The 20737-nt window shown below is 31.6% G+C and overlaps 2 protein-coding genes across 7 annotated transcripts; one reads left to right on the top strand and one right to left on the bottom strand.

The window, feature by feature from the left end:
- Nucleotides 1-3: 3 nt before the first annotated feature.
- LOC126849093 (cyclin-Y) lies at nucleotides 4-3161 on the top strand. 3 transcript variants are annotated; one of them, XM_050590663.1, is made up of 5 exons: nucleotides 4-895; nucleotides 992-1212; nucleotides 1421-1707; nucleotides 1861-2218; nucleotides 3032-3161. In XM_050590663.1, the coding sequence occupies exons 1-4, from the start codon at nucleotides 664-666 to the stop codon at nucleotides 2147-2149; spliced, it is 1029 nt and encodes a 342-aa protein (XP_050446620.1). In that variant the 5' UTR covers nucleotides 4-663; the 3' UTR covers nucleotides 2150-2218; nucleotides 3032-3161. The 3 variants fall into 3 exon arrangements, with proteins under 3 accessions (XP_050446620.1, XP_050446604.1, XP_050446611.1); XM_050590647.1 differs by having other exon boundaries at nucleotides 2495-3161; XM_050590654.1 differs by having other exon boundaries at nucleotides 2446-3161.
- On the bottom strand, nucleotides 3159-20052 carry LOC126849049 (probable WRKY transcription factor protein 1). 4 transcript variants are annotated; one of them, XM_050590534.1, is made up of 20 exons: nucleotides 19859-20051; nucleotides 19026-19221; nucleotides 18730-18788; nucleotides 18359-18542; nucleotides 18090-18262; nucleotides 17550-17666; nucleotides 17220-17345; nucleotides 17016-17143; nucleotides 16480-16835; nucleotides 15528-16356; nucleotides 15036-15336; nucleotides 14154-14912; nucleotides 12660-13661; nucleotides 12129-12488; nucleotides 11432-11532; nucleotides 10007-11112; nucleotides 9530-9746; nucleotides 8750-8854; nucleotides 8547-8672; nucleotides 3159-7691 (listed from the first exon to the last, which is right to left on the bottom strand). In XM_050590534.1, the coding sequence occupies exons 2-20, from the start codon at nucleotides 19194-19196 to the stop codon at nucleotides 7156-7158; spliced, it is 6756 nt and encodes a 2251-aa protein (XP_050446491.1). In that variant the 5' UTR covers nucleotides 19197-19221; nucleotides 19859-20051; the 3' UTR covers nucleotides 3159-7155. The 4 variants fall into 4 exon arrangements, with proteins under 4 accessions (XP_050446491.1, XP_050446499.1, XP_050446470.1 ...); XM_050590542.1 differs by having other exon boundaries at nucleotides 17016-17122; XM_050590513.1 differs by having other exon boundaries at nucleotides 16480-17143; nucleotides 19859-20052.
- Between the last annotated feature and the right edge of the window lie 685 nt (nucleotides 20053-20737).

Below are 20737 nucleotides of genomic sequence, written 5' to 3'. Positions count from 1 at the left end.
CAGCTATAACGAACAAACCATGCAATCGTAGTGGAAATTGATGGAAGTCGGTAGGAAAATTGGGTTGTGTGCAATTCGTGGGAGCGCTTTCGCGAGCGAAACCGAACGTTCCAAGGGGGGTAAACGCGCGACGAGAATGGAATTATTGTGCGGTGACAATGAACCGCGTTACGAATCGCAGCAACGGACGATCGTGTAATTTACTAGGTTTTGTTAAACGTAAGATTGGGAATAAGATCGGCCGGTGTGGCTCCGAGCCTCCGAGGCGTCTCATTCTCTGACAATCCACTCCGGATAAACAATCGTCTTTCCTACGGAGAGCTCTCTTCTTCTCGGCGAGAAACGGAGCGAAGTATCGTCGCGATTGCGAGGGGCTCGATATCACGAGTCGTTTGGCGAGTTGTTCGCACCGACATGAATCAGACGAGCGGGCGGACGAGTCGCGTTACCAGTCATACGAGCGGCCCCGTCAGCTGATCGTTATTAAACAACGAGATGTGAGGTAGTGCGAGCTAATTCTTCTCTAGTCGAACGTACGCATCACGATTTCAATTATTCGCGGCCTGGATTCCTCCGCATGCATTAAGTGACTTGAGTGGGACTCGCGCGCCAAGTAGAAGAGCAGGGGCACTGGCCGATCGTAACTAAAATTTACATGGCAACATGGGGAACAAGAATAGCTGCTGCGTGTACTCCAGTCCGCAAGTCGGACGCAAGGAGATTGGGCCCGAGAGTGCTACGCGCAATCTGGAGGAACACTTGCCGGAGGGCGGGATCAGCGTTAATAATTTGCAACATATCAGTGAACGCGAGCCGGAAGACTGGGACTCCGATCCGTCATTGCATCCGTGCGCGGGAACTATTTTTATGGAACGTTCGAAACAGGCTATAGAAAGTTGGTACATCTTAGAAATTGCAAGGAAGAGAAATCAAATTGGAATAAAACACGAATGTATTGATGATTCTGTTAATATTTTTTTTTTTTCTTTAGACGGCATGGTGAGGAAAAAGAGCCAACATCAGATAGCGGATACAAGGCCTTTGAAAAAGAGTAGTAGCTGCAGTACAATATATCTAGATGACAGCACGGTTTCACAACCTAATTTGAAAAATACTGTCAAATGTGTTGCCTTAGCCGTTTATTATCATATTAAGAATAGAACTTCACAGCGACAAATTGATATATTTGATGAAAAGCTACACCCATTGACGGTAATTTAACAAAAGAGATTTAATATTAGCTTATAGAGATGCCTGTACAGAAATTATCAAATCTCTTATTTATCAATATTTTTCTATTTATTTATTATTGCTTTAAATACGAATTAAAGTAATTGTAAAACTTTATTTGCGATACATACTGAAAATAGAATACTTGAAATTAAATAATATAATAAAAGTTATATAATATATTTTTCAGAGAGATGGTGTTTCAGAGGATTATGATAAACACAATCCAGAGCACAAACAAATATATAAATTTATAAGGACTCTATTTAACGCCGCTCAGCTCACAGCTGAATGTGCCATCATAACACTGGTTTATCTTGAGCGCCTACTTACCTATGCAGAAATTGATATAACACCAGCTAATTGGAAACGGATAGTGTTAGGTGCTATTTTATTAGCATCTAAGGTTTGGGACGATCAAGCAGTATGGAATGTAGACTATTGTCAAATACTAAAAGATATTACAGTGGAAGATATGTAAGTTTTTTTTTTTTTTTTTTCCCCATATTATATATTCGTTTTGTTTTGTTTTGTTTTGTTTTGTTATAAAAATAAAAAAAGTTATAATGCTGAAAAAACGAAATATAATTATCAATCATTGTTTTAATTGAATTATTCTGCATTTTTTAGGAATGAATTAGAGAGACAATTTTTGGAGATGCTGCAATTCAACATAAATGTTCCTTCAAGTGTATATGCCAAATATTACTTTGATCTTCGTACACTTGCAGAAGCGAACGAATTAACATTCCCTAGCGAACCTCTTAGTAAAGAAAAGGCACAGAAGTTAGAAGCTATGTCTAGAGTTTACGAAGATAAGGTTACAGCTGAAGCTCTACGTACCGGTATTAAAAAATGGTCCAGCTTAGACAATGTATGCATAGGTGGACCTAGACGTAGCATTGCTATTTTATCCTAAATATAATATAAGGATATACATGCGGATATATTTCAACACAGACACATGATTAATATTCAGATTTTAAAGGTATGTAAAATTTTTGTAAAATATTATATTATTGATCAACTTTAATTATCTTAAAAACTGTTTGGATTTGTGTTACATTTTTGTTTAATTAGCGTGGAAAACATTTGATTTATTATATACATCTTTAGAAACTGTTTTTATACTGTCTGAGTTATATAGATGTCTAAATATTGCATGTACCATATGTACCATTAAGTTGTATCATAATGGAACATTTTTCGTTACAGATTTCGTTTGCAATTACAAAAACTTAATTTCTAAATTTAATTATTGCAGTGTCTCCTAGTTATAAGACCGTTGCTCGAGATCAGCCATTTTCTTACATTACAATCGAGGCGCGGATCTTTTATACCTTTCAGGACATTTTATGAATCTTGCCAGCAACTTGTCCAGGAGAGTGAACAAGATAAAACGATATTTTACGATGTCGGCTATTTTAGCTTTCGACATCGGATATGATTCAAGATTCGCTTGCTCGAGAAAAGAGGAGAGTAAGCGCGATCTTACATAATGAAAGTCGGTCTTATAACCGGAAGATGCTCTCTGTGTATATGTACTCTAAAATTTAGATACCTCTCAATTCGTTGTAATTTCTAATGCATTATTTTTATTATCTACGCATTAGAGAATTGAGAGGAATTTTAATAGAAAACAAATTTCATATTTATCGGCTTTTTTTATTCTTAATTTAAACAATTCCTATTCTTCGATTAATTCGATTAATCACATTATATTGTTAATTAAGAAAAACTAGAGCTATTATAATCTTGTTTATCATATATTGATGAATATATTTCTATTGCTTATGGAAAGATTCTACTGTCTGGGACCTTGTAATGTGGATATAATAAAGCATACGAGAATGAAGCGCATTAACGAAACAAACGGTGAGAAGAGAAAAGTCGTTTTATATATATATATATATATATATATATATATATATATATATATATATATAGTCGTAGCATTATCTGTACTATCCTTATATAGGAAAGAAAATAACTTGTGATATATATTAGTCAACGATTCATTATCCAAAGCATTTTATATATTGACTGAAGTAATAAGAATCAAATTTACGGCTGACTAATAACATTTTAAAAAGCGAAAACATACAGCTTCACTCTAAAATCATCGATATTCGTTCCAAGTACGCTAATTAGAAATTTGCAAGCCAAAGCAAAATAATGCATATTATCTTAGTATGTTCAAATTATTTTTAAGTATGTATCTTTTTTATCTTTCTTCCTATCTCGCTGTTCTCTACATCGAAAAATTATTGCATGAAATTATCATGAAATTTAAAAATAAAAATTATATATCTTTTTATATATATTACAACATAATAACATTCTTATATATTTTTTTCTGCTACAGCTCTATATAATGTAAATACGCCGTTCATCTGTTTTCATTACTTTGATTCAGAGAATAATTTTTGAATTCTTTTCCTTTTTATTCTTAAATATTATATATAACAATATTATATAACAGTTGACTTATATAAAAGAGTTTTCGACATTTGATTAATTGGAATCAAATTTGATACATGGACGACTTGTGTATTTTGGATAATACAGTACATATATATACATGAGAAGAACACCATTTACACATAATAATAAGTATATAATATAAACATTAGTAAATCAGCCTTTACAATTTATTAGGAATGAAAAGCATGATAAATTAGTCTGAATCATTGCTTTTATATGGCGTTACTTCCATTTACAAGAATTTACAATTTTAGATAATATGCGAGATAGAGATAAGCCATGATATCAGGGTTACATCTTTATTTTCATAAGATTATATTCAGTCAATTAATAATTGAGTTTGATTTATGTAATCATATAGTATTCTATATTCTTATCAAAATTGGAAAAGAAATTAACTTGATATCAAGCCTCTTTTTTTACTTTTTCTTATTTTTTTTTCTTTAACACATATATCACATCTTTTTAATATTCTTTATGTGTGTGTATATATATGTATAAGAATATATACATATATACACACAGCGTACATGTATTGCATAATTATCTTCATTAATATTATTTCATATGCATAATAAAAAGTTGCAAAGTGATGATACTCCTATGGCCATAACATTGCTGTAAAAAAGATTTAAACCTGACAGCTATGTATGAAATATTCATTTCGTGAAGTATTTAATTAAAAATTTTAAAGATCGTCCAGGAATACACGCTCACTAGAAAAAGAAAAAAAAAGAAAAAATACGATTTTTGTATCATACATCTTACGCTACATGACCAAGGTCAAACTGTGAGATACCATTAATGTAATTGTGTATCATATGTCACTAATTGATTTGAATATGATATAATTTAACATTTTGTACCGATTAGAACTTTAAATATAAGATAGTCTTATATTGTACGCGACTGGTTATGTCTAGGATTAAATATAATCTCTGAAGTTCCGTTGGATTTTCAGAATGCTGTTGCGAAAAAGAGCAACTGCGATTTATTATTATTTTTTTATTACTCGAAAGTCAGAGAGTATCATAATGGTTAAATTTAATAGAGAGAGACTGTAGTAGAGCGACTGTAAAGTCCAATTAATGTGCGTGATCGAGAGGAAACGAAGCAACAGCGTACATTCTTAGCTTTTAATAGCATGTTGTATAGTATACCGGATGGTAAACGGTAGTATAACATATCTGCAATTTCTGTCCAGAGATTACAATCTTTTATTTTGCTGTCAGATTTATATAAAAATATATTTTTACTGCATTATATATATGAAATACAAGATAGCTCCATACATATGTATTGTGCTATGTATGCTGCAAAGAAATATTTATGCAGCTTGTAATCACTGAGCAATACACTTGATACACTGTGCGATGCCAAAATGTTGTTAAAAATATATTGTATAGATTAATGCACACACGTACACTTAAATATATACTGCACCGCGGGATTTTTATTCGCTTTACGCTGATTTTCCGAAAAAACTAAATCTCTATATAAATTTTCACGTGCATGACTATTTTTATAAATAGGGATTCATTAATAAAGACAATCTTCGAGTCTTATTGCGTCCTGTAAATAAATTGCCGAATTCGTATAAGATTCACATAAATCGTGTGTATTATAAACCGAACCACTCTTTGTTATTAATTACTTAAAGTATATTATAGCAAAACATATTTATGCTTGAAGGTAATACTTTAAAGAATCGCCTTTAAGTCTTCCATCCTATCGTCAGTATAGAGTCCTACAATTCTTTAAATCCATGTAATAAGTATTATTTTAATTGAAATATTATGACCAATGCTTTTATAACATGAATTTGTGATAAAGAGCTATACCGATATACATATTAAATATTGTTTTGTATATATATATATATATATATATATATATATATATATATATGTGCATAAAATGTGCTGTTTATTTCCACTTTGTAAATTATTTTATTGTCCAATCACACAAGGGACAAATATTGTAAGGCTATTAAAATTTATATTCTGTTGCATTTTTCGCTGTCAATTAAAAATGAGCAAGAATGTCTTACATTTTTTTGGATACAAAAATTATGCTTTTGCTTAAGGATTCTCACTTTTGCTATAGCATTCTCACAATTGTCGCATAAAAAGTGTACATCTGTCTCTTGGATATGTATAAGACATAAATTATTCATGTTTCTTATTCTAATATCTTTTTTTATATTGTATTTTTTTATCAGAAAGATAACGCGTTTGTGGAAGCGCAAAAGAAGCGTATGTATGCGTATACGTATAGCAGTAAAATACATAAAACGTGAGCTTTTTGGAAAAAAATTATTATTGATAACAATTATACACACAGAAATACAATTATAAATTATTCAATTCTATGTATACAATGATTGTATATTGAAACCGGATGATTGTATACAAATAGAACTATTCTCGTCTCTCTCTTTCTCTCTCTAAATCGCCAAATTTCTAAAAAAAAACTCAATTTCCCAGAAAAATAAAATTGTGCCTGAAGTCATTTACTTAGTTAGCATATATATGTACATTTGCATTCTATGTCAAAATTTTTAACATGTATGTATGAAATGAATATATACGAAATTTTAATAAACATTTCATCTTAGTACAGAAATAAAGTGGACAAACATTTTACCTTTTATTTCAAAAATAAGTTTGTAAAGTATATGTCTTTAGTTACTGAAGTTGATATTAATTTATGATTTTCACAAATTAATATTAATTAATGTTTTACAAAAATTCATCGGAATAAAAGTATCGCAAAAAGATTTATATATGATAAATTTCTCTATTTTTTATGGTTAAAAACAATAAAAGCAGCAAAATGCATTTCGAATGATTTATTTGACGACATTAGGGCGCATTCGTCGATCAGTAAATATATATCTTGATATTGTATACAATGTAATCCATAATTCATATCAATTCTATTTTCATACTATATGATCCAATAGAAGCTTTCATAGAAAGAAAGATAACTTGTATTACAGGTTTAATATCTAACAGAAATAATGCAATGTCTTTTTAAATTATGTATGAATAAAAAAACTGCACATAAACTATACAATAATACATTAATCAAATATATATTATTATATCTACATCTTGCATTTTTTATATACTTGCTTTGGATATAAAAAAAGCAATCTGTGACAAAGAATTAAATATAAATATCAAAGATCATTGTAGTCTGATATTTATCATCGTGCAATCCATCAGATTTGATAATCAATTGATGATTAAAAACGTCGTTATTATCGCTCGTCACGCATTATAACTATATTTTTCCTTACAATCTACTGAAAAGAAGTTTAATGTGAATTGCGATACTGCATTATGTCTTACGTGTATGACACATTTATGGTAAGCATCGTTATAATATGAAGAGAACGTTTACTTTCGTCTCCGTCTACTATGAGCGCACATGGAATCATTGTAAAATATTTAGCTGTCCGCTACTTGTAGCATAGATCATCCCTTGACCGGGCTGCGGTGCCCATCTAATGCAGTTTAGACTTATGTAGCCCGAGGTTTCTCGGCTGCTTTGCAACAATTCCCGAATAAGCACCATACTTTCTTTGTTACGTTTAATGTCCAGTTCGGTTCTCATCCGTATTCGCCAATCTTGAACGTGCGATCTGTAACCGCTGGCTGTAACATTATTGTTGTTTCGTCGGGAAGTATTATTTGTAGAAATATTATCATCGAGAATTTCTTCAGATGAATCGTATGTAGATTCGACAGTCGAATCCGTCGATGGAACATTTTTCTCGTCGTCATGTTGTTTCTCCTTTAATTTATAGATTAGAGCCATCGGAAACGGCCTGGCAGGGATATGAACCCTGCGTGCCAATCCTACTAAAAGATGTTGTTGCGTTGGTGACATTGAGACAGATACTACCGTTTGATCAATTTTCGTCGAATAAATCCTTTCTCCCAATGTTTCCCATTGCAGGCTGTAAATACCTAGTCGAACGCAATAATCCGTGCTTAATCTTATCCTTTCATAATTTTAACAAATTTTAATTTATTTTATTTAATTTATGCATAATATAAAAGTTGTACAAAAATACAGAAAAAAAATATGTTCAGTATTTATTGTATTACTCTGGTATAAAATATTAGAATAGTATAACCTTTGAGAAATTAAAATTTAAAAATATTTTCCTGCACGATGTTATTAAAGTGAAAAAAATGCGATAAAAATAAAAATAAAAGAAAAATTTCTTTAAAAAGCACTAAGCCGTACGCTGAAAAAAATTTAGTATTTTAAAAACTCTATATTACATTACACACTTGTATTAAAAAATAAATATATATGTGGGTGTGTAATATTATAATTAAATTTTAATAAACTGTAGAATTACTAATATAGAGGTAAGAGATTGATTCTATAAAAAAATGATACTTAAAAATATAAAATAAAATCTTTTATATAAAACTTTGCTTTTGAAAAAATTGATTTTAAAGATAAAAATAATAATATATTTTCTTTAATTTTATGCTCACGTACATAAATTTCAATGATTGTATTATAGATAAATAAATTTATTTTAACAGCATAGCTCTACATAAACAAAAACAATATTATATTTAAGAAAATAGAAAAAATTTTGATACATTTTGCAAACTTGTTCAACAGAAAAAGTTTCAAATATTTTCTAGTATTTTATCCAATAAAAAATTTGAATCTTTTTATCTTTAACAACATTAAGCAATTTGTATTAATCCAAATTATCTAAATTTAAAATTAAAAAATAATCTTTTTTAAGTAAAACGAGTTTTCCAATTCCATCACTAAATGAATTAATATATATTTACCTAACATGGTAGTCACATTTATACGACCAGATGGCAAAAGAGTCGCTAGTAATTTTCCATCTGCAGATATATCGATACAGGCATCATTATGAATTCTACACTCGCGCACCACGACATTTTTGTCAGCTGAAAAATCGTATTAACTCAATGACAATATACAGAAAATGTGTAATAATTTATATTTTTGATGCTATTTTACTCACGGTCTGTAATATCAGGTATATCACCATTAGAAAAATCCCAGGCTTGTACTCGATAACTCTGCACTTCCAACGCTGAATTGAACGGCATACCCACTGGTATATGTTCTAAAAAATAATTTGTGCATCTTCACATGCTATATATATATAACTCAGATTTTTTTAATAGTTTTTAGATGATAGAATAATCTCTAATGGTAATGACTTCATATAAAATATCAAGAAAATGTAAAATAAAATTTTTTTCCATATAAGCTTTTATTTTTTAGAAAATTATTTTTTAAAACTGAATAATTAGTACCTTTCGTTATTTTGATAACTTGTATTAATATAAAAATTGTTCAATCCTAATTTCAAAATATGTGATTAAAAGGCTCACCATCTTAAAAAATAACAGAAAATATTTAAAGCTTGTTGTAAACACCTTATTTATAGCACCTATATATCATAAAATGCTATTTTTGATATTAATTATCTTTAATTTGTTAATAAAAAATATATTTCTGTTCTCTTATTCTGATAAAACTGTTGAAACAGATAGATTGTTCTATGGCATAATATCGATATTAAAGTTATGTACAGGCTTAAACTAGAGAAAGAATATTATTAATTTTCCAATTTTTTAATTCCACTTGATTAATTAAAAATAAATCTTTACATAAGAAAATATTATTCTCTTTATTTTTTATCTATACTTTTCTTATATGAAAGTATTCTCTTTCTCAATGAAGAATTTATATATCAACAAATGTTTGCTTAAATGAAAACAATGGAATAAATTACCAATATCCAAATATTCATTATCGTTTCCAGGATCTTGTCCTCCCTCTCCTTCTCTTCCCCCTGTTCCTCCACCACCAGTTCCATCGTCGCCACCACCACCGCCACCCCCCGGATTGCCACTAGCACCTTCTCCAATTCGTGAACCTCCATTAGCAGTGAGTTCGGAATAACGAGGTATAAAAACAGGTCCAAATCGATTGCGCCAAAACGCTAATACCTAAAAGATTTTACAGTTAATAATATGTAGAAAGAATCTTATCTTTTTCGCAATGACTGAATCACATTTATCAATTCAAAGATAGTCAAGACAACAAAGTAATTTATAAGAATGGACATATTTTGTAAATCATACATTGTATTTGTGGATTATAAATTAAAAATTCATGACATTATGAAATTAATCGTCGTCTAATAATCGACTCTATACAAAATCCACTAAGATCGTATAAATGTAATTCAGAATTTAATGTACTATACCCTATTTCTGCTATTGTTCGATAATCCAGCCCAACCTGGTCCAGATTGTACTGTCGATTCGTTTGTCCGATCGTTGTTTCTGTTGTCGTTATTGTTATAGAGAAAATTATTGATTAGATATGGAGGAAGCATATGCGACTGTAGAATCGGCGGTGTGTTGTGCCTTCTTCGAGGATTACTGGATAAATTGTCGAAATCATTCACGGGTACGCTGTTTACTTGAAGTTCGGGCACGTTGAATTCTCGTCGAAGTACACCCGTGTTCGTATCTACGAGTCGAGTTCGACGTCTCTGTTGCGGCGATCTGATGCTTTGTTCGTCTCCCGATGAATAAACATAACTTCTCCAATTTACGTTGGTAAGACCGGTATTCCTTTCTTGAGAATTTCTCGATTCATCAGCGCGTCTTCTCATTGCTGGTTCAGACACTGTAGCATTTCTGTAATTCCGAGTTAGATAGCTGTCGTTCAAATTTCGCGATTCGCGCGAATGATGCGCAGCATCGATCATTCGATTTTCATTTCCTGTTCTGACTTCATCATTGTCGATTGAGCTACTACTCTGGATTCTTTCCACGATACTCTGTACCTCCGCTGACAAGGCATGTTCGGAAGTCGAATGCCGATTATCTTCACTTTGAGCGTTATCATCGTAATTGATATCATCGCCATTGTCGCTGCTAGATGCAGTTACTACCCGATCACTTTGGTTCTCGGACGAATTATTATTAATGTTTTGTCTACTCTGGCGAAATGCATCTGCGGCTTGTATCAATTGTTGCCTCACTTCTTGCGTAAGGTCACGTCTATTTCTGTTTATCGAAAAAAGATCCTCCACGGAGTCCACGCTAGATGTATAAGGCAAATTAAATCGGAAATTCGAGACGCACTCTCTATACAGCCTCAGCATATCATTGTTGCGATCATTCTCCGTTTGTAGACTACTATCGACGCTGTTATTACGCGTTTCTTCATTCTGGTTGTCGACCGATAAATCGGCAGTAAAAGATCTATATTGACTAGATTCCAGTTCGCGTCTTGTTATCACTAACTGTGCTAGTAATAAGTCGGTTAGTTCCAGCGCCAAATGTAACAACACATACAGTTCTAAAAAAAAAAGTAGAAATCTCAAAATGTAAAAATGTAAAATGTTTTCTATATAAAATTTCATATTTTTGAAAAATTCAAATTTAATCTTATTTAAGCTCAAAGATATAGCAAAAATTCAAAATTTCTTCAAGGCTTTATCACTATGTATAAAAACATTTTATCTTATTTATCCTATTTAATTTTATCAATTTATTTTTTCATATAGAATTATTATTTTTCAAATTGCAATATTAATAACTGCTTATAACGTTTTATATATAACCATCTTTTAATAATCTTTTATAATATAATAAACTTACTATAAAATTAAACTTACTATACATTTGTTCATAGAGAACATTGCTTTGAGAGCCATTTCCTGATCTTGTTACTTCAAAGAATTGAATCAGAGATCTCACCATTAAGCCAAGAACTTGTCTGAAATGATATATATATATATATATATATATATATATATATATATATATATATATATATATATTCATATTAATATACGTTGTCAGGTTGTCTGATATTGACTTGTGTTACCTCTTGTGTGTGCAGATAAAGCAGGTAAAACCGAAAAGAAACATCCTTTATCATTTTGCGATTCTCATAAATTAAGAAATTAACTAAAAAAGATCAGCCAATACGCGCGAGTATAAGCAGTAAAAAGGGACAATCCACTGATATGTGTAATTGTTAGGACGTGAGAAATTATGTACTGCTTGTACATAACCGTTGTCATTTGTAGAGCTCCTCCCAAAACTTCATCGCAATCTAGCGCCGCATGGTTGTCTCTTCTCGCTTCGCGCTTACTCTCGCACGAATTGGTTAATGTTTTTTAATTATGTTTTCAATAATTATTATGAAAATTGCAAAATGATAGACTTTTCTCTTTAGATTCACCTATTTTACCTACACACAAGAGGTAATACAGTCAATATCAGATACAATCTTTGTGTGTGTGTATGTGTGTATTATATTTATATTATACTAATATAATATAATAGAATTAATATATTATTCTTCACCTAGCTCTCAATCTTGTAGCTTCACGAATCTCTTCCATTTCTCGATTGTCGTTGTCCCTACTAGCTTCTGATCGACGATTATCACCATCCGATCCTCTATCAGTATTGCTATTCCGAGCTAAGGCTCTCTGCTGTCGGACCAACGTTTCTAGTCGTAGAATCATCTTTTGTAAATACTCGGACGTGTTCGAACTTCGCGTTCTATCTACATCCACATCTAAACAATCGTTGTTATTGCTGTTATTAGGCTGGAATGTATTTCTGCGTAAATTCCACGGTCTTCTGACATGCTTACAATGACGAAACAGATTATTGGACTGAGTTCTAAGATTCTGTCTCGCGCGATGCAACTTTATACGTCTAAAAAACAAAATATATTATTAGACACAATGTGGTTAGTTTAGAAAGACAATATATAGTGTGTTTGCTTTTGTGTTTCTATTAGCCACAAATATAATTGTTCTAATATTTTTAAAACCAAACACGCTGTATATATTTCTTTAGATCATATTTGTATTTCTTCAGAAGCACCTGAAAATTGTCTGTTTACCACGTTGTCTATTACAATTATTAGCTGATGGTTCAAGCGACGATGCAAAAGCCGAGTTCGCTTCATTTTGGTTCGCTGAATCTTGCGAAAGGGAATTGGCGGTGATATCGTTGCCATTATTATTATTATTATTATTATTATTATTATTATTATTATTATTATTATTACTATTATTATTATTATTATTATTATTATTATTATTATTATTATTATTATTATTATTAACGGTTACGTCGCCCATCGCAGTGTAATTAGCATTCGTGTCCGATACTTGAGTCGATCTACTAGAACTTGCGCGATCGATATTACTAACGAAACTTGAAATGCTTGGTAATGGTTCTGTTGTTGTCGTAATTGCGGTAACGGCCGGTAAATTCGAATTAGCTCCGATATTCGATACAACGCTGGACATACTGGGTAATTGCACATCGCCCTCGGATGTTAAATTGGCATATGTATGATCGTCGTTTTTCGTTCGCGACGCGACATTGGCGACGCGAGAATCACAATTTTGACAACGTGACATCAGCCGTGCATACAAGCCGTCCAGCATCTCATTCAATTTAAGACGCTGCGTACGTCGTAATTCCGTATCACTCGGTAATAGATTCGAGAGACTTATATTGGTCGTGCTTCCCTCAATGTTACCGGGCAATGTGGACTCGTCTTCGTAATGTTCATCGAAATCGGTTATTCCCCTTGAAGTTGACGGTTGATTCTGATCTATGTACGATCTCGTGTCGCGAATGTTCTCACTGTTCTCTCTCTGATAATTCTCCAGAAGAGCTTTCTTAAAATTCTTTGCAGATTCGTTCGATGAACTCGCAGCCGAGGTTGATGGACCAGGATTGTCTCTTTGTGTCTCGGTTTGATCACTATTCTGTCTTTCTATGCGAACTGTTACATGTAATGATCGTATTTGTCGTTGTAGATCTTCCCACATTTTACGCACTTGACATAACTGAACTATCTCTAAGCGCGCTCTGTTAATGAAATTGAAAAAGATCATTATTTTCGTCTAACAATCAACAAGAGAAATGAAAAATATGTCACAACTGCATTTTCAAATATAATTATTTTCTAATACTATTTTATATTAATATGATAAATTAGGTAATATGTTTCATAAAAATATTTTAACTCTAATGTATTTAGTCTATTTAATATGTTTAATATTTTTTATTATTCTAATTAATAAACAAAAGTCGTCCTCTCTCTCTCTCGCTCGCTCACTAAAAAAAAATTACTATGCAATGATTCTTCTAAAAATTATGTTTTTGCAGTTATATTTTTTAATGACATCATCATACATATAAAAATCGACGAAAAATCTAAGTAAAAAACATTTCAAATGACTATTATATTGTTTAATGTTAAAATTTATTTGTAAGTTCGTTTAAAAAACATGCTCCAATTTCGAATATTGATCTAATCTAGTCTCCTCCTCAATAAGAATCGTATTTTCGTAAACTTACCGGCATAAACGATGCATATTGTCGATATGACGACTAAGCAATTGAATTCCTTGCCGAACTCCTAATGAACTTTCTCTCGGATCTATATTGCCGAGTACTATTGGATCTATATCGCTAGAATCAAGATTTGCGTCATCTATATTTCGTTCCTGGTTTTGTTCCTGTTGTTGCCTGTCGATTTCCGTCGATTGATTGTTCTCGCGATTAATTGCGTCAGCGATTCTTACTGCAACAGGATCATTAACGCTTCCCATTAATTCTACTGTATCTGCTACATCTGAATTAGACATTTGCGAGTGAGCACTATTAGAACCACTGCTTGAGGGTATTTGATTTTGTTCCATTCTCTGTGATTGGTTTTCTCGCAAACTTCTAAACGGAAACAATGGCGGTTGTTCGTAGCGAGTAGGATTTGCAGATATAGGCGATAACAAGTGATTTCTTTGATCTCTATGTCTATCATTAAAACTTTGATTCTCATTTTCCGATGAAGATCTCAATTGAGTTCGCTCGTTTAAGTCAGTGTATTCCATATTTCTGATCGAATTATCCAACTGTATCCATCGGCTAGTCCATCGACGAGAGTTTGAGTTGCTATTATTTGTATCGTCCAAATTTGAATCCGAATTACTGTTCTCTTCAAGAAGCCAATATCCATTCTCCGAATCATCCAAAGATACTTGTTGCCCACTATTGTTTTCTACCCGATCTGCATGTAAATTTCGCTGGAGAGTATCCAGCATTTTCCTGAGTGAATTTCTAAATATTAAAAATTTTGAATAAGCGTACAGTAATAAAGAGGTCTTCTTATAAAATAAAATATATATATATATATATATATATATATATGATATATGATGAAATATGAAAATTTATCCTTGCCTACTACTGAATTCTTGAGATCTCGATTCTTGTAAATTTTGGGTGTTTCTTGATGTTCTATTTTGAATATTATTTCCATCTGATTCGTTATTTAAATTGTTAGGGAATCTGTTTCTGTCACTTTCATTTAATCTGGGAGAACTAGTTGTTGCTTCTCGAGTCTGCGAGTTCGCTCGTTGTGTGGATTTAGGTACATTTGGCTGAAATGCTGAATGACTTGAAACTGTAAAATTAGACGCACCATTATGGGATGATGTCGATGCTTGCGGATAGCTTTCGTCGCTCGAAGATGAGCTATCTTCTAAAATAATATAAATAAAATTATTAACTATAATGTATGAAAATATTATATTAATTTGTATATAAAATTACAGATATGCATATGCAAATCAAAATATTTTCGAATCTTGATAATATGAGTATATCGAGATTTAAAGTCTCTGTTCTAAAGAATTTTATCCATGTTTCTATTTATATAAAAACTTATATTACCCAAATAGGCTGATAACATTGGTCCTAATTTGCGCTTTCGTCGCCTCGGCGGTTCGTCTTCTATGTTTGTAGCATCGAATCGTCTTCTCATGGCTCTCCCCGTATTTCTTGACAAAGTATTCGTGTTCTCTCTATCATTCGCACTTTCAGGCCATATTGCGCTATTTTCTTCATTCTCTCCGTTATAACTTGTGCTAGGAAATACAGTAGATTCATGTATCCTCGATGATGCAGAACTGGTGCTAGGTAATTGTCCATCGTTTTGCGTAAGCGCTCTCCATTCAGCATCGCTTAAATTCACCTGCGAAGGATCAGTCGCGATGTGACGATTTCGTGGAATAAAACCGTACATTGCGAATTCATCTCGCAATCGTTCGATCCTGGAACTTGTGTTAGTAAATTGCGCTTCCATATTATTAAGCGCTTCGATCTCGTCGTTGAGAGCGTTGCGAAGTAACTGAAGACGAGTATTACGGTTATTGGAATACTCGAATAAAGTTGTCGTTTGCCGTTGCAATCTCTCTCGTAGTTTCTGCAATCGCACTAAGCATGAACTATTATTCTCGGCGGCGGCGTTCAGAGCCTCCCTCAAATTATGAAGAGTGGTTCCAATCTCTTCTTGCTCGCAACGTTCCATCAATAATCGCTGATATCGTTGTAAATGTCTCTCCAGATTCGTATTATTCGCTTGAGCACTGGAATTCAATTCGTTTCTTAATCTTCGTATAGATGATTCAGTTGCCGCCGATGATTCGCTTCTGTTATTATTAGACTCTTCCGAATTAGCGGATGTTTCTGGCATATCCATAGGGTCTGTGCCACGATCGATCTTTAAATAAAAAATTAATACATTTTTAATACAATTCAGTTACATCTCAAAAAAAAAAAAATTCCATGATTAGACAAAAATTAGACAATAACATGTGTGTATGTGTATATACATACAGCTTACCGTATCTCTATTTCTGGAAATGTCAAAGTATCGTCTTACGAGCGTCACATATTGATCGACAAGGTTTCTGTAGCATAAATTGATCCTCCTTTCCGGATCTTGAACACTCCTTCCGCGCATTCTTTCGTCCCATACGTTGTTCAATCGCTCGTATAATGTATCCCTGAGATGAGAAGTATTTGTCGTGTTAGGTTCTCGATCGCGATTCCTCACTGAAGTATACGGAAAATCATCGTCGTTACTGTCGTCCGCCGATCTGTTTTCGACATTGTCCGCATTCGTTGGATTCCCGGTCGGGCGAGGAAGATTTCTCGTGATATTCGGTGAAGATGTAGCTTCATTAGTTTGATTCAGTTCTACATCGTAAGGCAGAAAACTATTACGACGAATCTCAATTGTTACAGTACCAGATGAAGTACTTGCAGATTGAGCATTGTTACGAAATGATATAGCGGTTCTAAGTTGTCGTACTAGCTCATGATGTCTATCATTGCATCTACGATGGCACGAGGGCCATCGTAACATAGACATTGTACCTTCAGATAGATTACGTCGCCGTTGAAACCGCGCCTCTTCCTGCCGTGCACTATTCCTGAACTGTTGATGACTGGCAAATCGTGACAAGCTGGACATTTCGTGACCTCTGCGCATAAACAGATACGCACTGAAAAAATTTCTATTCAAATTTTGTACAGTCTTCGACAATCTCGATTTAATTTTACGTCGTATAATTTAAATACCGGGAAGTTCTATCTGGAGTATGATTATCCGTCGACCCTCTTCCATATATAGAGCTATGATTCCACAAGTGCCAAGGTGAAAGCTCAACATCCGGAAAGCCTTCTCGCGGCTGGTACCTAAAATTCCTATTTTTTGGGGAGGAAGAAATTTATAATACATACATGTGATACAATATTCAGTTGATATAATATCTTAACATTCAAATTTTTAAATAAAACTATAAAAAAACGTTTTGATAGCACAATGTGTATGATCAACATTAGTCTTATATCTAAAATTTATTTTAATGTGTAATATATATAATATATACAAAATCATAATGTTCTTACACCAAACTAGTTCTAAGTAATTGTCCCACGGGAGCCCGATCCCATTGTGGTTGAACTTGTGGGGTATTTGCAATTCCTGTGATTAGTTTTCTTCCTAAATTGTCGAAAGCTACATATCTGTAATTTTTATAAAGCTATCAAATATTAAGTTATATGAAATAATCTAAAGTCGAAGAATTTAGAAACATATACAGTACCTATAATAAAAATTGACTTGTAATATTCTTTATCTATATCAATATTATCCAAAGTAATAAGCACATGAAAATATTGATAAGATAAATAAATATTGCAGATTGTAATGTACATATAATTAGTGGAAGAAAATAATCTACACCAAAATTGTAAATCGATTGGTGAAACATATTTTACCAATTTATACAAATATTTTATGTCCCTACATTTTTCAGTTGTTTTTTCCTTACATCACTTAAGAAAGAAAATACTATGAAAAAAGTATAAATCGTTCTTATTGTGTCATTCTCACAATATTTTTTTTTATCATACTAGTTTATACAAGCTCATTTAAGAAATAAATACCTCACTTTTTCCTTGTCAGTCTTTGTAGCAGCTACAGCAAAAGGTTGAGACTTACTCCAGTCCCAGAAATGAATTTCATTGTATGTCGCTATAACTAATAATCTTTCAAATGGATGGAATGCAAGCGAAGCAATAACAGTATGACTATCGGCATTCCAAATTTCACTACCACCCTATACAAACAAACACATAAATACATAAATTTTTAAATCCACATTTTTATAATTTAGTATTAAAATATATTACACTGTTCAGAAAAAAGCACTCACACTTAAATCCCAAACACGAACTTGACCTCCCAAGCAGCCAGATGCTAAGATTTGATTAGAGGATGGATGGAAAGCTATGCACCATGGAGTACGTGGATGTCCAGACAAAATTCTAATATTTCTTCCCGTTGAAATTTCCGTAATATAAACATTGTGATTCCCATGTGTAGATGCCACCATAGATCTAAATTTTATTATTTTGTATATAATCTCAGAATTTTTTATAATATTCTCAACATTGTATTACAAAAAAAAAAAAAAAATTAACTACCACCTATCATTATGTGCATATTATATCCTTTTCTTCATTTAGTATTACTTTCTGATGATTATGATAAAGTATATTACTGTATTTAGCTTTTGTATCTTACCCGTCAGGACTGAAAACCATCAAAAATGTGGCTCTAGGAACACCAGGTAAACTACATTTCTATAAATAAATAGAAAATACTTATTATCCCTCTTGTGTTATATAATACATTAGATATATTATTATTAATTTAATTATTAAAAATAGATAAAGAACTTATTATTGCTATCTATTTTATCACACATGATTTATTGTTGCATTAAGTACATCTATTCTGACTTTCACAAATTAGAGATATCAACTAAATAAACATTAATAAAATTATATAAGTACATATATAATCATATAAGTATATACCAATTCTTTATGATCTTTTAAAACTAAGTTTGCTTCAGCTATTGGCTCTAATCCATGTGTACTAGTTTTATGAGTTGTGTGTAATCCGAAATCTCTCAGCATTAAATTACGCAATATATTGCGCGATTTGCCACAATGGAGCAATTCCGGCCTCTTCTTAACCTTCCCCATTTAGGAAAGATAGTCCTTGCAAATTCTGAATGAAACATAAAATATTATAAATGCAATCTCTATAGAGACAAATTCAATCTATTTAAGAAGACATAAATAGTATAACTTTGCAAATATTTTTTATTTTTTTATTTTATTTTATTATTACTTTTTTTTTGTTTCAATTCTTTTTTATTTTATATATATATATATATATATATATATATATATATATATATTCAATTATTAAAATTTTGTCTTAATGTGTAACAAAAAATTTTAAAAATTAAGAATTAATAATATAGACAGAAACATTTTCAATCTTTCAATAAACAGTACGACTGTCTTGCCAAAATATCCCGAATTACGTATAAAGCTACAAGTCTTTATGGTAGGTTAGGCTCGAAAGTCCATACTAATCATAATGAAATCTCGACAATGCAATTAAATGCGAAAGAGATTAACGATTAATGTATAGCTTATATATATTATACACAGATGCATCAGTGCAATTAACGGCGTTCGCTAATGAGGTCGATCACATCGAAACGAGCTAATTGCACACTGATCGCTGGAAGAAACGCGTCGCTTGGAAATAGCAACGAATAAATCGAGATGAATTCGCGGCTGCCGCATAGTTGACACGTTTGCTATCTCTCTTGTACAGAAAAACATCCGTTTACCTGCGAGAGTTATCTATTGTATTGGAACGACGGACATGGGAAAAAAAATTGCGCTTCACTTCACATATACAATAAATGTATCTCCGATCGCATATTTTATATTCTATCGAAACATCTTCTCGTCCTCCATTAGTTCATTCGAGCTAATACACGAAACACGAAACACTGAATCAGCGAGAGTTGGGAGATGGGAGCTGTTTTCGCGACCGATTAAATTCATCGTGCATCGCTAGATGACGTTTGCGCCACGCTAATCTTCTTGCATATCTCATACAATATATAATATACATATAATAAATTACATATAATAATTTACAATTTCTTTTCTCCTCTACAAAATTCTCATATCAAAATAAATAAAAACACAATTTTCAAAATTAAATTGTGAAAAATTTTTCACAAATCAAAATTGTGAAAAATGAGTAATATCTTAAACTTTGATATTTTCCTTTGTTATTTTTTAAATTATTATTATTATATATATATATATATATATATATATATATAATAATTTAAAAAATAACAAAGGAAAATATCAAAGTTTAAGATATTACTCATTTTTCACAATTTTGATTTGTGAAAAATTTTTCACAAATATTGTTTATATATATATATATAAACAAACGTTTGTTCTAATCAACATTTAATCAAAATATCCTCTTTATATGAATAAACTACATATGAATAAAAAAAACCAGAAAAATTGGAAATTTTTCAAAGATTATCAAATATACATGTATTGCATATTTATTATACATGTGCATCTAATGTACATAATAACATGGAATCCAAGAATAATTATTTTGCACTGCAATAAATATATTTTCGATCATAAATTTTTGTCATTAATTTTTTTGTACTTTGAAATTTGGGATCAAA

This window comes from Cataglyphis hispanica, chromosome 1 (genome assembly GCF_021464435.1).
Source record: "Cataglyphis hispanica isolate Lineage 1 chromosome 1, ULB_Chis1_1.0, whole genome shotgun sequence".
Taxonomy (NCBI): domain Eukaryota; kingdom Metazoa; phylum Arthropoda; class Insecta; order Hymenoptera; family Formicidae; genus Cataglyphis; species Cataglyphis hispanica.
Note: the sequence above shows the minus strand (reverse complement) of the source record. Positions and strands in the feature narration are given on the sequence as shown.

Coding starts and splice junctions, on each gene's coding strand:
- LOC126849093 (XM_050590663.1), top strand. CDS start 664: ATGGGGAACAAGAATAGCTGCTGCGTGTACTCCAGTCCGCAAGTCGGA. Junction 896..991: donor TTCGAAACAGGCTATAGAAA/GTTGGTACATCT, acceptor TTTTTTCTTTAG/ACGGCATGGTGAGGAAAAAG. Junction 1,708..1,860: donor GATATTACAGTGGAAGATAT/GTAAGTTTTTTT, acceptor TGCATTTTTTAG/GAATGAATTAGAGAGACAAT.
- LOC126849049 (XM_050590513.1), bottom strand. CDS start 19,196: ATGGGGAAGGTTAAGAAGAGGCCGGAATTGCTCCATTGTGGCAAATCG. Junction 16,357..16,479: donor TTTCCAGAAATAGAGATACG/GTAAGCTGTATG, acceptor TTTTATTTAAAG/ATCGATCGTGGCACAGACCC. Junction 8,855..9,529: donor TAATGAATATTTGGATATTG/GTAATTTATTCC, acceptor ATTATTTTTTAG/AACATATACCAGTGGGTATG.